Source organism: Schistosoma haematobium, chromosome 2 (genome assembly GCF_000699445.3).
Source record: "Schistosoma haematobium chromosome 2, whole genome shotgun sequence".
NCBI lineage: Eukaryota > Metazoa > Platyhelminthes > Trematoda > Strigeidida > Schistosomatidae > Schistosoma > Schistosoma haematobium.
In genome coordinates, this window is record NC_067197.1 from 22235535 (window position 1) to 22252985 (window position 17451).

At 38.1% G+C, this 17451-nt stretch overlaps 1 protein-coding gene across 1 annotated transcript in view; it reads right to left on the minus strand.

The window, feature by feature from the left end:
* Window positions 1-17451, minus strand: part of MS3_00010782 (uncharacterized protein) — a gene marked incomplete at both ends in the record, with an annotated part of 69499 nt that overhangs the window by 47093 nt on the left and 4955 nt on the right. Inside the window, 7 exons of the mRNA XM_051219182.1 lie at window positions 7954-8146; window positions 10392-10580; window positions 11892-12007; window positions 12524-12844; window positions 14141-14272; window positions 15553-15927; window positions 16367-16468. Coding sequence (XP_051067816.1) covers window positions 7954-8146; window positions 10392-10580; window positions 11892-12007; window positions 12524-12844; window positions 14141-14272; window positions 15553-15927; window positions 16367-16468 — 1428 coding nt within the window. The remainder of the gene's footprint in view (window positions 1-7953; window positions 8147-10391; window positions 10581-11891; window positions 12008-12523; window positions 12845-14140; window positions 14273-15552; window positions 15928-16366; window positions 16469-17451) is intronic.

The following is a 17451-nucleotide window of genomic DNA, read 5'->3' on the forward strand; positions in this document are numbered from 1 at the left end:
CTGGTTACTAGATAGACAGGTTTGTTGATGAATAATAGCTTGATATCATACAAACGTTTATCGATGAAAGAATACAATGTGGTCGCAATTGTGAACGATTCAATCACGTATTTTGCTGTCATTCTTACTGAACGGCAAGAAAATAACAATATATTTATATTATCCCAATAAACAGAAAATTAAATTCCTCGTATTTCACAACTCAGTGTAAGTCAATTATTCAGAGAATAAATTGAGTGGTTAAATGTTATCTAAAAGAACAAGACTTCTCCAGAGATGCGAATACGATTTGCTGATGAGTGTTAAGAATTATGAAACTTAAAAATATCCAATTACATTCAAACATCCAACAATACAGTTATTCAGCATCTATATAACATAAATAAATTAGAACTTCAATGTTATCTTTATACCAAAGTGTAGCAACCGCAGTTTAATTATTCGTTTGAGCAAACCGAAGATAAAGTTATTTATTTAAATCTCATTTCGTTTGTTAATTACTTTGTAACAAACCAAAATAAGTTCAGGAAAGACTACGACAGTCGTACATCACCGTTTCCGTCCCAATCGGTTATAATTCTCTCTTATTACAACCCAACTATTCATATTGCGTAGTATTCTTGGACACCAATTCACTCGACAAGTCTCCAAATCAGAACACGGTTGAACAGAAAAGAGATAATATTCCAAGTAACAAGGTTAGATGGAAGTAAGAAGCACAATATGAAAAACGTTGTTATATTTATAGTTTTTACATGAGAAGATTCTAGTGTCCTCCAAGTATCGACTAGTGCTGACTGGATAACAATTAGTCAATCAGCGTGTACCAATGCAATCGTGCGTCGAGCATGCTTTAATCCAATCTACGCCCCGCTAATACAACCAATGAAAAGTACTTCAATTATCAGCCCAGTCAATTGGAAATATTATGCAATAATAGTATCTGCCAAACATTTCATTATAAATGACATGAATATTAGTAGAGGTCAGTCAGTCGCAATGTAGAACGTAGCACATGTATTCATTGGTTCAAGTTTCCACACGCTATTGCAAACGATTTTGAGCCATATCATTCAAAGTTTCTAACCACCAGTTACGATAATGACTCGTACCCCAAGCAGGTAGTATGTATAGGGTTTGGTCAAACAGTAATAACATCAAAAGTATTCAAGGCTTCATGAAGTCATGAACAGAAGTTAGATGAATAATTAGGTCAAGTATATCTAATTATGCCGTGGATAGTCAGTAAATTTGGCGCTTGTAATGTAAAGTATTCAGGCAAACTAATAAACTATAGTTGAATTCATGAGTCAATTGAAGTTAGATCACCATGGAAAACCTGGAAGCACTGGACGGCCGTTTCATCCTAGTATGAGACTCCTCAGCAGTGTGCATCCACGATCGCGCCCCGCGAGATCCGTACCCAAGACCTATCAGTCTTTCGCGCGAACGCTTAAGCATTCATGACTCATGAATTCAATTATAAAATTACTAAAATCTCCACAAAACCCCTTTTGATAATAATAAACTATAAATAATTAAGGTGGTCTTCTTTCTCAACTCTTGATTAGCACGCAACCTCATTTGTTATTTAGTCTCGCATCAATTTATGATGCAATCTTTTTTATCCTCCTATAGACATATATTATTTAACTCCGCCTGAACTCCCTCCGGGGGCTACTGCCGGTCCCAAGCCCGGATAAAGGAGGAGGGTTGGGCATGAGGTTAGCGTCACCATCCCGTAGAAAACTAACTCGCTAAAAAACGCTAACCAGAAAAAATTATTCAAACCTTTCAAACTCTGCCCTGGGAGTCAGAAGGTCTTCATTTAGAAGAACTATGACGCCTCATGATGAAAGCCGAATTCCTTCGGAAGTTACGAGGCCGATGCCCCTTCTGACAACCAGAGCGAACATTTATTTAGGTACATGGAATACTCGTACAATGTGGGAGACCGGGAGAGCCTTCCAAATTGCTGCAGAAACGAGGAGATACAACCTAGAGGTGCTTGGGATCAGTGAAACACATTGGACGCAAGTTGGACAACAACGGCTAACTTCAGGAGAACTCCTGTTATACTCCGGCCATGAAGAAGAAAACGCTCCACATACACAAGGAGTTGCATTGATGCTGTCCAAGCAAGCACAAAATGCACTTATAGGATGGGAATCTCATGGACCAAGGATCATCAAAGCTTCCTTCAAAACAAAAGAAGTGGGCATTACAATGAATATCATCCGATGCTATGCACCTACCAACGACTACAACGAAGACGCTTAAGATCAATTCTACGATAGGCTGCAGTCAATCGTCGAGAAGTGCCCAAAAAAGGACCTGACCATTCTGATGGGAGATTTCAACGCCAAGGTTGGAATGGACAACACTGGATATGAAGACATCATGGGACGACACGGACTGGGAGAAAGGAACGAAAATGGTGAGAGATTTGCAAACCTATGTGCCTTCAATAAGCTGGTCATTGGCGGCACCATATTCCCACATAAACGCATACACAAAACCACATGGACTTCACCGGATCACTATACACAAAACCAAATCGACCATATTTGCATCAACAAAACGTTCAGGAGAACTATAGAGGACGTGAGAACAAAGAGAGGAGCTGATATAGCATCAGATCATCACTTGCTGGTCGCCAAGATGAAATTGAAACTCGAGAAGTACTGGACAATGGGGCGGACAATATCACAAAAGTTCAATACGGCCTTTCTTAAGGATACTAACAAACTCAACAAATTCAAGATAGACCTCAGCAACAAGTTCCAGGCCTTTCATGATCTACTCAATGGAGAAGGAACTACTGTGGAAAGCAACTGGAAGGGGATCAAAGAGGCAATCACTTCAACATGTCATGAGGTCCTGGGTCACAAGAAGCACCATCACAAGGAATGGGTCACGGCTGATACACTGGATAAGATTCAAGAAAGGAGGAACAAGAAGGCAGCAATCAATACCAGTCGAACAAGAGCAGAGAAAGCCAAGGCACAAGCTGAATACACAGAAGTAAACAAACAAGTGAAGAGGAGCATCAGAACCGACAAACGTAAATATGTGGAAGATTTAGCAACGACGGCGGAAAAGGCTGCAAGAGAAAGAAACATGAGACAATTGTATGACACGACAAAGAAACTCTCTGGAAATCGCCGCAAACCAGAACGACCAGTAAAAAGCAAGGAAGGCAAGGTAATCACCAACATTGAAGAGCAACAAAACAGGTGGGTAGAACACTTCAAAGAACTCTTGAATCGACCAGCTCCACTGAACCCACCCAATATCGAAGCAGCACTCACGGACCTCCCAATCAATGTTGGCCCACCAACAATTGAAGAAATCAGCATGGCCATCAGGCAAATCAAGTGGCAAAGCAGCAGGACCAGACAAAATTCCAGCAGAGGCACTAAAAGCAGGCGTAGTGGCAACTGCAAGGATACTCCACATTCTCTTCAATAAGATTTGGGATGAGGAACAAGTACCAACAGACTGGAAAGAAGGACTTCTGATCAAAATACCGAAGAAAGGCGATCTCAGCAACTGTGATAACTACAGGGGCATCACTCTTCTCTCAATACCGGGAAAAGTCTTCAACAGGGTATTGTTAAACAGGATGAAGGACTGCGTAGACGCCCAACTTCGTGACCAACAGGCAGGATTCCGTAAGGATAGATCGTGTACAGACCAAATTGCAACTCTACGGATCATTGTGGAACAATCAATTGAATGGAATTCATCACTCTACATCAACTTCATTGACTACGAAAAGGCATTTGACAGCGTGGACAGAACAACACTATGGAAACTTCTTCGACACTACGGTGTGCCTCAGAAGATAGTCAATATCATACGGAATTCCTATGATGGATTAAACTGCAAAATTGTGCATGGAGGATAGTTGACAAACTCGTTCGAGGTAAAGACCGGTGTCAGGCAAGGTTGCTTACTCTCACCCTTTCTCTTTCTCCTGGTGATCGACTGGATCATGAAGACGTCAACATCTGAAGGGAAGCACGGGATACAATGGACATCTAGGATGCAGTTGGACGATCAAGACTTCGCAGATGATCTGGCCCTTCTATCCCAAACGCAACAACAAATGCAGGAGAAGACGAACAGTGTGGCAGCAGCCTCAGCAGCAGTAGGTCTCAATATACACAAAGGGAAAAGCAGGATTCTCCGATGCAACACAGAATGCACTGATCCAATCACAATTGACGGAGAAGATTTGGAAGATGTAAAAACCTTTACATATTTGGGCAGCATCATTGATGAACAGGGTGGATCTGATGCAGATGTGAAGGCGCGGATCGGCAAAGCAAGAGCAGCATATTTACAACTGAGGAACATCTGGAACTCAAAACAACTGTCTGTCAACCAACACCAAGGTCAGGATTTTCAATACAAATGTCAAGACAGTTCTACTGTATGGGGCAGAAACCTGGAGAACTACGAAAGTCATCATCCAGAAAATACAGTGGTCTCGAGTGCTGTTAGAGGTATGAGGGCGGTTATCACTTCCCGGTTGCCCACACCGAGGAAGGGTTCTTCTGGAGGTACCTGAAAAGGAAACTGGATTAGAGGTGGTCTCAGTGACCTGAGAGCGTGACCGCAGTGCCCAAGGGACAACTACTTGAGGCCGGTCGCGCACGGCCTTTTCGTGGGAGGTTTTTGACGTGTTAGCTCCGTTCTTCAAAGGGCCTTACCGCCGGAGACGGAAATCCGTGAGGTAAGGTGAGGTGTGCATTTTTAGGGTCGACCTTTTCTAACCCCAGCCCTCCTTGTGGGAAGGCAGCATCGCTGTCATGCTGGTTGTCTGAAGGAAACACCTTACTGCTGTCACACCTCTGTACAGTCAGCAGTACGACTTCGCCTTCGGACCTTGGGTTTGTTGCTTTTAGTCTTACCGCTCTTCAACCGACCTGTCTGACATGGTAGGACCTTGAGGAACGGTTGTTCCAGCCAGTATAGCTCGGTTGCTTCATCACGATAGGCAAGCCCGATCACCACGTCAAGGTAGCAACAACGGTCGGTAGGTTCCAGGAACAACTGAGGTCACGATTAGGTAGTTCTGAAGACGAGGTTGACCCAGTTGTTGCTTGGAAAGCCATACAAACAGCTGTGGAAACAGCAGTGACATCTATCAGTGATTTAAACCACAGGGTTACAAAGAACCAGTGGATTTCTTCGAAGTCTATTACACTGATGGATTCTCGCAAACTAGTCCCATCAGGTTCCGAACATGATGAAGAGCGACAACAAATCAGATCTAGGTTAAGAAAAAGTCTAAGAAACGACCGTGAGCAGTGGTGGGCAATGAAAGCAAAAGAGATGGAAAAGGCGGCGACTATAGGGAACACAAGACAGCTTAACAGACTAATAAAAGAAACTGGAATTAATAAGTCAAGTGTAAGTCAGACTATTTCGGAAAAAGACGACACCCTCATCTGCTGTCAGTCCAGACGTTTAGAACGATGGGCGGAACATTTCAGAGAACAGTTCAACTGGCCTTCAGCTACTCTACAACTACCCACCATTCCCAGACAGTGTGAATGGAACATTGAAGTAGGTCCCCCAACTCTTGCTGAAGTTGAAAAGGCTATAGTTAATCTGAAGCGAGGAAGAGCAGCTGGTCCAGATGGACTGGCTCCAGAGGTCTTTAAGGACGGTGGTCCAATTTTAGCGATTAGGTTGACTAATATTTTAGCTAGGATCTGGGAGTTAGACGTTATCCCATCTAACTGGTCACAATCACTGATTGTCCCAATATATAAGAAAGGGTCAAAATCATCCTGTGACAGCCACAGAGGGATTAGTTTAACTAATATAATATCTAAAATACTAGCTTCGATAATTATCAGACGCCTAACTAAGACTCGTGAACTGCAAACACGAGAGACTCAAGCTGGCTTCAGACCTGGTCGTGGCTGCATCGACCACATATTCACCATTAATCAGATTCTAGAACACAGGCATACTTATCGGCGTCCGACAATGGTGGTCTTTCTCAACTTAAAAGCAGCATTTGACTCGGTAGACCGCGAGATTCTGTGGCAGTGTCTGTCATTGAAAGGCGTACCACAGGAGTACATAAACCTTGTGAAGGCTCTTTACTCGAACACTACTAGTCGAGTCAGAGCTTATGGCGAACTGTTATCTACTTTTGCAACCTCAAGTGGTGTCCATCAAGGCTGTCCACTTTCCCCATTTTTGTTTAACTTCATCATAGATCTACTGATGGAAATAACTTTCTCGTCGACTGAATTCTCGGGTATTGATCTCCATCCAGGAGGTCCACTTATCGACTTAGAATACGCAGATGACATAGTCCTGTTTGGTGAAGACGCTGACAAAATGCAGAGTCTTTTGGTAGCACTAAGCAACAATGCCAGAATGTTTGGAATGCGCTTCTCTCCCTCTAAATGCAAGTTGTTGCTTCAGGACTGGTCTGCGTCAACACCTGAACTAAGGATAGGGAGTGAAGTAGTCGAACGCGTTGGCAACTTCACTTATCTTGGAAGTCTGATCAGCCCTAATGGGTTGGTGTCTGACGAAATCTCAGCACGGATTCGAAAAGCTCGTTTGGCTTTTGCCAACTTACGTCACCTGTGGCGAAGGCGAGATATCCGTCTATCAATAAAAGGACGAGTATACTGCACGGCAGTTCGTTCTGTTTTACTTTACGGCAGCGAATCATGGCCATTAAGAGTAGAAGACACTCGTAAGCTACTAGTATTTGACCACAGATGCCTTAGAAATATTGTTGGCGTCTGATGGGATCACAGGGTAAGTAATAGTGAGGTTAGACGCAGGGTATTAGGGAATGATGGTAAATCAGTTGATGAGGTTATGAATCTTCATCGACTGAGATGGTTGGGCCACGTGTTACGTATGCCTGAACACCGACTACCACGACATGCAATGCTATCCGGTATTGGAGATGGTTGGAAGAAAGTTAGGGGCGGCCAAACCAAAACGTGGCATCAGTGCTTGAAGACACTAACTTCTGGTCTGAGCCACGTTGGTAGATGCAGACTACTTGGTTGGGGTCTGCGTGACTTTCGTAACCAACGGTTGGAGACTCTTGGTGACATGGCTCAGAATCGATCACAATGGCGTCGGTGTATACACTCCCTGTCTTCCCTTAAACTAAGAGATTAAAATCACTTCATATCTTTCTTTCTACGAACCGATTCTTTCTTCTTGTACTATATCTCTATATGCAATCTTTCTCTCATATATTACCACCTTTGACCTAACCACTGCTGTGAATCCGGTGCTCATCTTGTTGTGCTGATGCGGTATGGCAACCTGGACCGATGCACATATGTGCCTGGTCCTACGTTGTAGCTGACTGACTGACTGATCCAGAAAATACAGGTGTTTATTAACAGTTGTCTACGCAAAATACTTCGGATCAGTTGGCCAGACACTATTAGCAACAACGTACTGTTGGAGAGAACAAACCAGATCCCAGTGGTGGAAGAAATCAGGAAGAAGCGCTGGAAGTGGATAGGACACACATTGAGGAAAGCACCCAACCGCGTCACAAGACAAGCCCTCACATGGAATCCTCAAGGCCAAAGGAGAAGAGGAAGACCAAAGAACACATTAGGCCGGGAAATGGAGACAGAAATGAGAAAAATGAACAAGAATTGGATGGAACTAGAAAAGAAGGCCCAGGACAGAGTGGGTTGGAGAATGCTGGTCGGCGGCCTATGCTCCATTGGGAGTAACAGGCGTAAGTAAGTAAGTAAGTAATAGACATATATTTCCCAGATAACTATATATACGAATGTACAGCTTAAGTAAATGAGGTGCAAATTTATTTAGGACAACCCAGATCATGAAATGCAAAGAAGAATACACTGAAACGTTTTTCATTGTTAATAATTATAGAAATAGAAAATAACCATGATAAAGAGGCAAAAATAATCTCACCTGAATTTCTTTACGTAATCGAGGGATATGCATAGCAATCATTTTAAAAGAAGCAATTAAAGGTTGATTCAAACCAGATGCTACCATTGCATCTAGTATCTGGTTTACTGATTCGTTAATTGCAGGACCGAGGGATTTTGTAAAAAGACTGACAGATAAAATAGCAGATGTTTCCAAGGCAGGTGAACGCTTCCTTTAGTATACAGAAAAACGAAAACGGTATACAGATAGCAAAAGTTAATCAAAATTAACTGTTGAGCTGCAAAGATTTAACATAGAAAATTATGACTGATATTGAATGTTAATGTATCTTATTTTACACCGATAACTAATTTGCTAGGACACTAGGTTTTCTGGAATCTAGTAACTAGTGATTACTAAATGTTACTGAATTTAGAACAGCTCGGTGATAGGAAATCAAATAAAAATGATGGCTAAACGAGGTATAGCAAAACAAAATATTAAGATGGTCAATATCTCAATATTAATACGTAGGGTCTGGAACAAATCATGAGTAACCATATGGATCAAACCATAGGTCAGATAGGAGTGGAAATGAAACAACTTGTATGGCTTCTTGTTAATTTGTAACGGGTTCAAATATTCAGAACATTCTCGCTTACTGCTATTTTTTTGTAGCTCATAAAGAAGGGAATTTCAAACGATACCCCATTGTGTACCAATCTGTTTTATCTTTCACATATGTTTGTCTGGAGATATTTTTGGTAGCGAAGGGTGTTCCTAGTCTCATTAATAGGCATAATCTGTAGGCAGCAGTATGCTGAACTTTTGAGAATCATTTTTCAAACTAATATGGAGTCATACGATAAGAACTCTGATTGGTAATATTACCTCTGCATCAAATATAATTCTTTTCTGAAAATATGCCTATAGTCTAGAGTTGAAAGGTCTGGTTAAAACGCATTAATCTGACTCAAAACCTTTTTACTATTTGTACGTTTATTCATTTTTTAGAAAACGGATAGCAATAGATTAATGATGTCATTAAAAATTGCATTCAAATCATTTCTAACAATGATGTAAATACCAGGCATGTTGCACAAGTAAGTGGCTACTGAGGCTCAGCAGCTGTTCAGTGGATAACGTGTAGCGCGTTTAAAGCGAAAGACACTGGTTTTGAGTCCATGTGTGGATATTAACAAGGGATCGAAATACATCCAGCTGACGAGTTGCAAGTAGGATGGAAAGCGAGTCCTGAATCCCAGTGCTAAGCTAACCACAAACCATCTATTCTATGTATTATGAATATTTCTTGAACAGCTTTCTCTATCAAATACTGTGATAGACCAAAAATACTCAATACTTTAAGTATTTTCAGATTATCTCCAGCATTTCAGTAGGTTCTAGCCTAATCCTTCAAATCTATATTGTAATACATCATCAATCTATTAAAACTATAGGAGTATACTAGATAAATTAATGGGATAGTTTCCATGCTGTCGTTTCAAAAGACAGCAAATAAAAATAATTTAATACACATAGTTCCCTTTATTATCTTAAAGAGAGCAAGAACAAAGATTGCTGCACTAATCTTTGTTCTTGCTCTCTTTAAAATAAAAATAATACAAAAACACGAATTTTTACATCGAAATGCCCGATAATGTATTTGAAATGTGCTTTGATCCTTGAACACATGAACCAATATTTAAATACAGATATTTTATATGAAGATATAAGTGATACGGAAAAAAATACAACACTGTCAATACCTTAAAAAAATCTTCGGAATTTTAAATTAGTAAGAGGTGTTAAGGATGTGAACCCTAAAATTCTAACTGATTTTAAAGTATACTTATTTCATTAGTTGTTTGCAATAGTGAGGTTTTAATGTGCTAAACTACACAATTGTTCATCGATTGTGTAGAAAAAACTGATTACCACTATATTATAGGAAGCAGACAGCCATATGGAATTCATGTGATCAAATAGTCGGAATTATTTTATGGATGACATCAAAGCTACTGTGAATATTAAAAAAGTATCATAAAAGACTAATTTCGGAATTTACGAATTAGTAGCTAAGACGATGGATATTTCAATACCTTCCTATGTAGGTGGATAAGCGAACATTTTACTCTCAAAATGTCAATTTTAATTTCAGGCAACTCGGTAACCAAGCATAAAGCTTGTACTTCACCTTATGCCATACTGTTTTCTCTGTGACCTAACGATACTACTCAATTTCACACATTGAAGTCCATAGCTTTATTAACCAATTCAACGCTCTGCACAAGTGAATTAATCGAATGGTATTAGATTTCGCATCTCTAACCATTCGGATTAGAAGAAAGTATTCTTACACTGGGCTACACTCATTAAACACACTGTTCCAACATAAATCTAGGACAAAAGGATAGTAAGATAATTTAAATCATTCGATTTAAAAAGTATGAAAGTTAATATTTCGATTGACATACTTATTCGAAACATCCTTTTGGGTTGGTAGATAAGAACGAATTGATTGGAAAATTTGAGTAAGATAGTTTGATGTAGCGAATTCAGGACCCATAAAATAACAAATTAAAGATAAATTTAACAAAATCATGGGTTTCTCTTTTTCCTTACGCAAACATTGAAGCATCCAATCCATTACAGTACGCTGACGTCTATAAAGCAAAAAAGATACAGTGGAATAGGAAATATATTTTGCAGAAAAACATCACAAGATACGAAACTTGATGGTAACGCGAAGATATCATCACTTATTGTTATCAATAATTAGGGAATTTCACTAAATAATCCAACTAAGTTATGATGTACTGATCATATCCTGCCCATAGTTGCTAACCTGACGCAGTAGTAAGGCTTCAAGTGATCTAGCAGTCACTGAAAATAACAGCGATATTAACCAGAGATTTTAAGATGGATAGTTTCAATTGTTGGTTAATAGGAAATGAGAAAAATCCTCTTGTGATAACGATGAAAAAACCAGTTTGTATAGTATAATCCCCAAAACACTAACAAATACCAGGTGCTTGAGTAAAACCGGTGAATAACAAACAGGGGATACATTTGTCAAATATTTTATAACACGCACATACTGACACCTGACTATGATCATATTTCTTGACCTGAAAGCTGAGTATAATTCTGATTGCCAGGTTTACTGGAGATATATATCATTAAAAGGTATCCCAAAGAAATATACCAACCTAGTGAAGGCTCTTTGCTCGAATACTGCTGATTCAGTCATAGTTTACTTTGGATTATCACATGAATTAGTCACATCAAACGTTCTTCTTTAGAAATTTTCACAGATTGAACTCATGAGTCAGTTGAAGCTAGACCACCATTGAAAACCTGGAAGCACTGGACGGCCGTTTCGTCCTAGTATGGGACTCCTCAGCAGTGCGCATCCACGACCCCGCACCACCCGGGGCTCGAACCCAGGACCTACTGGCTTCGCGCGCGAGCACTTAACCATTAGACCACTGAGCCGGCATCCAACGGTGTTAATGTCTAACTTCAACCAATCCACGAAGTTGCGCTACCGTACACCTTCTTTAGCGCAACACATTAATTAACTTTATCACATATATTCTGCCAAAAATAGCAATTCCTTCGACTGCTTTTTCTGACTTCCTTATTAATGTTGTGTAAACTGATACCATATTTTCAACTGAGAAAGATTAGTGCAAAATAAAGTCTACTAAATGCCACAAGTAACAAAATAAGAATGTTTGGAATGCTTTTTTACTCTTCTGAATACAACATGTAGTCGACAAATTTGACCATAGGGAATAGCGTTGATTGCGTAGACCAACATTATTTACCTCCACTGTATGCGTGTCAAAGCTCCCAGTATTTGATATAAGTGATTTAAAAAAGTAAAAATTTTGAAATATTTATATTTTCTTTCAAGTATATAAAGAAGAAAAAGTTTTATAGTGTCTACGAAAAGTAAACAAACAACTTACTCGGTATCTTGAAATTCACTAGGTTTTAAAGCAACAAGACGAGGAATCAGTTTGTATAGTAAAAACATAATCTGATGATTGCGACTATTAATCCACATCAAGACTGAAGCCCATATCTAAATAATGGTTCCAAGACAATATAAATTCATATTTATTAGTCACTATCAAAATAGGGTTGTGAAGATTGTTGAGTTTCATTGAAATCATGAGCCAATCAAAGTTAGACCACCACTGAAAAGCTGGAGGCACTAGACGGCCGACTCGGTAGTTTAAAGGTTAGGCGTTTATGTGAGAGACCGAAGGTCCTATATTCAATTCCTAGAGGCAGGGTCGTGGATACACATTACTGATGAGTCCCATACCGAGATGAGACGGCCATCCAGTGCTTCTGGATTTTCAATGGTGGTCTAACACTGACCGGTTCATGGTCTCAATGAAAAACAATCTAAATTATGATTAAATACACCGATACATAATATAAACTGGGTATACTACTATTTTTACTACTTTACAGAACTTTTCAAAAACCATATAGTTAACAAATATTCTCTGTAAAGCACATACATTTGACAGTAAACATCTGTAGTATTTTGAATCAGGATTGAGCTACAAACAACTATGAGCATACTCACTTTGTCAGTATTCTCCAATAAAAGGCATCGACAGATCTCAGAAGATAAATTACTGAAATTCTGTCGTCCATATTGTTGTTGTTGTTCATGATGTTGTTGATAGTTGTTAGATTCTTGTTTAATACCATCTCGTAAGCCAAGTACTTCAAGTGCTAAATTCGGTAATTGTTCTGAATCAGACGAACAAAATGGGTTGCCAGGAAGAACTCCAATAGCTACTGAAATACATGAAGCATTGACGATTGGCCATCGTGTAGACAGTACAGTACGTACTGCTAAGCTTCCGTCACTGTGGCTTACAGTAAGAAATTCAAATAATGGCTATTTTTAAAAAAGAAAATAACACAAGCAATAGGTTAATGATGTGTGGTTTTAAAATTTTGAATTTAGAAGGATGTCCCATGTTGTGACACGAAAACAGTACACATGTAGAACGGGACATTGTATTGGTTCATAAAATCACTCGCTATTAATGCAACAGACAGAAAAGTGAAATTTTTTGGCTGAAGTCCTCGAGATCTTAGAAGATAATGTTTGAAGAACCTTTATAATATATTTGAAAGTCGATCACAGAGATTTTCGCTCTTGATTCTTTCATACTTTAAATACATTTCTGTCAATTGATTGCTTCTTGTCTACCTACAAGCTTTCGTAACAGTTTAGTGAAAAGTCTGCTGAATGAACTCGTGACCCAGTTTCCTACCCGCTCCTAATAACCCAAGGCTAAATCTACACGGCAACTTGGACACAAGAGAAAAGACGCGAAGTACGGAGAGAACGCTTCACTCCAAGGTTAATTTATGTACAGAAAAACGAAGGTATTTATATGGTTACAAACAACATTTGGCTTCCGGAAGTTTCTGGAATCGTACTAAATATAGTGGCAGCATAGGCAAATATTCAGCCGGAAACGTAGCATATGACTTTTTACTTTCTAGATGCTTCTGACAAGCTTCCATCCAACGTTGGTTGGGTAAAATGTTCCCAAGCGTTTTTTGGGCCCATAGGGACATTTCCGAGGAATAATTTAGAACTCCCTAACGTTTAATACTCCTTTTATGCTATTAAACCTATACACGTGTAGATCAAAGGTACTACGTTAACGTCTTCCTATTTCTTTGTTTAAAAATATGCCATATATAATATATTAGTAAGTAGTTTATCCTTGTGTAAAGTTTGAATTTCTATGAGTCCTTATTTTGAAATATTTAGCAGTAAATGTTGTTGTAGTCTAAAAATCTGAAGTGAAGATAGGATGAGTATTCAGAAGTTCGGATAAATAAAATAAACTATGATTATACAGAATAGAAACCTTTCTCTCCTTGATTATAACAAGAGATTCTCAGAACATGAGCGATTGAGAATAAAACAAAATCAAAAGTATGTTGAGTTTTGAAATAAGTGGAAAAAGACCAGACATAAATACAATAATACTTTCACGAAGTCAGAATTATCTAAAACTACAGCGCACTTTATAAACGGTTTAGTGTATAAAGATTATGCTTGAGTATAGATAATGGATACGTTATTTTAGAGAAAAATCAATATCATGAAACAAATAATAAATATTCACTAAAATGGTCATGGTATTAAAAATGAAATACATTTATTTCTTACCAACCCGCACATCTGGTCTAACTCCATTAGCAATTTGGAAAACTGTGGTTGAACACAGAAGAGTAATTCTTGAAGTATTAATATATTTCCATGTATCCAATCGTCTCGATTAAGTTTTCTAGAATTGGAAGTCTGAATGGAGAAAGTAAAGACCGCCAAGTCAGTAAATGATTATGAATCTACCACCAAGGATATAATCTTATGAAGGGTGATAACAAGAATAGGAAAACTATTAAAAGGCAGGGAGAGGTTTGATTATAGGCGAGAATAATTCTCATGCCGTGAAAGATGTGTGGGAAATCGATTATCCACAGTTATTATTAGTGTTTTAGAATGTTCTTTAATATAAGGTACATGTTTACAATATTTTATCCAGTCAATTAAATTTATTTACACCCTTGCTATACTATACGGATGTATCCTCACGGTAACTACCAACAAAACTCTTTCAGGTAAGTAATCTAAACAATTTCGTAATTACGATATTTAAATATCGCAGGTTGTAGGCAGTTAACGTGAACCAAACGAACTAAGATGAATTCATGTTATTCTGCTCAATTTTTTTTGTTTTTGCTCTCTCCAAGACGATCAAGGAACTTTATGTATAAGATTTCTAGTTATTCATGTAGTTAAAGGATATTTTTCCCTAAACTACCTGAAAGGAAAACTGGATAGGTATTGAAGGCTTTATAAATCTAGAAAAGGGGAATCAAAAGCCCAAGAAACAATTGTATGAAGTTATTCACACAAAAGTTCTCTTGCACTAGTCCCATACGATTCAGATAATACGGTCGACCACAGAAACCAATGGGGTCAAGGTAAGGTATCCAACTCTTAGGCCTGACTTCTAACACATGCTTGTAGCGATGCCATTTGCTTGACAACCATGCTGAAATCCTAGTACAGTCGACGGTACAACTTCATTTTGCGAACTTATGTCCTATCGCTCTTTAAACAACGTGTGTTACAGTAGGACCTCAAGGAATAAATGCTCTGGCTAATACAATTCGATCACATCTGCATGATAAGTAGATTTGACAACTACAACACATAGTAGCTATGGTTGAATGATAAACTAAATCACAGGATAATAATCTATAGAGTAGAAATGTTATCCATTATGACTACATCAGGAAACGTCATCAAATCTTAACAAAACTGTTGCTTTATACATTAGTACTGTAAGCTTTGGAGCCAAGATCACTGAAGTTTACGTCACCAATGAGCAAATTGGTTGAGAGTTTTGGACCATGGAAAAATTAGAGTTTTTATGAAATGCATAGAAGTACAAATCTTCAGGACTTTGAAGAATTCATCAGTTATAATACATGGGATATAAGCAAATTATCATAATCATAAAATTCAAACTACCATTCGTATCGAAACAACTCATGACTGTTATGGATACTTACGTGACTTGATTGCTCTTGTAGAATTAACGGAGCTGATTCGCTTTGGGCTCGTATGGATTCGATTAAACAATCACGATACCAAATAAATGGTGACGACGTAGAGTTTGTATCGCTCAGGGAATATCCAAGACCAGGGAAATTGACAGCACTCATAGAATTTGGATTAGTTTTATGACGTGAATTTCCGCTAGAAGAGAAAAATGTTCGACTGGAAACAGATGGTGCACCACCTTCAAGATTTGAAAAACTCCCAGGTCCTTCACCCATACGACTATGGTCCACACTTAAATATGTTCTGTAGCGTCTCTGTTCACGTTTAGCAGTTAAAATGAACGCACAACGCAAAGCGACTCCAGCCAACTCTCTTGTAATAGACTGAAAACGATATATTATTGAGTAAATTTGAAAAGTTCAAGAGAATGAGACATAAGACAATCTGAGGAAATATTGTGCAAGACCATGGAAATAGTTAGTTTTTTTTAATAGACTTATATAAACAAAAATCATAATCTAACGTTTAGATTTTAAATAACCGCTATATTGGCTTCTCTGTTCGAAACAAGACAAACATAAATGCAAAGGATTAGGTTTCTGGAGAAACTATTCTGTAACTACACAATGGAATGTATCGTCAAATATTATTGGTATAAAACATACTTGGAACTTATGGTCTTAGTGTTAAGAAACAGATAAACAAACGAAACGTCAAATAAATGAGAAAAACAAAGATATTTTCGACGTAATACGATTAGAGCCAGTCGGTCAAATGCAACATAGAAATAACATACAAATTTTAATTATCAAGGTAACTTACGTTTTTATCTCTAAGAGCAGAAAGAATAGCTGTAATAAATGGACCCATGTGTTGACAAAAGCTTGTTGGTGTATGCAAAATAAATTCACGTAAAGTTAAGATCTGAAAACCCGAAAATAATCAACAGCAAAATGTAAAAGAAAATTACTTTAGAAATGTTTCAAAACAAAATAGAAATATGTTAAACACATATGGTAATCTTACCAATCAATACAGGAAATAAGTTATTACAAGAAACAAGGGTGAATAACGGACATGCACTAATATTTTCGGTAGTCCAGCGATCCGTTTGTCACCACTTAAAAAATGATTTGCGTTGTCTTGTATGTACTAAAAATAATATAATCTCCATTCATTATTACTCAGTTTGTTATTGGTTCCTTAATTTCTACTAACTTCAGTAGTTCACTGGTGATATTATCTGCTTAAAATACAGATTAATTGCAGTTCCTCTATCGAACAACAAACTTTCGCACATCAACCAGTTATTGAACCACTGTTACTTTTCCGTATGAGAGCTGCTCATTTAAGAAGTTTGTCGACTTTTAATGGGTGTACAGTGCAATAACAGTGAGTGATAGTCATTTAGTACGAATAACCGTAGAGTTATGATGTTACAAAAAACAGCTATTATATGATGATATTAGCGTTGCTGTTAATGGACCTTTGTCTACCTAAAAAGTAATATCTTTTTGCCACAGCTAATAATTATGTAAAATCTCTTCATTTTATCTATGTCCAATTTGGTCATGTACTTATTGAAACACACGTGTTGTTGTGAAGAAATTAACCAGGGATATGATTATTTAGCTATAATAAGCTGTTCGATTAGTCATTGCTAGGTTCTTATATTAATAATCCGATGTTTCATATGCTTGAATATAAACTTGGCTTATTATCGTTTTCAAAATGCATTTCAAGTGAGGTATTTTTAATTTGATGCAGTCACCACCAGGTTCCAGAAGCTACCGAAAAATGGTAGGAAACAGAAGGCTAATGGTAAACCCAAGACTAAAGTAAACGAGAAGCTCCAAACAAGAGATGAGAAAGATTTATGTTTCTTATTTATGGCCTAATCAATGTTA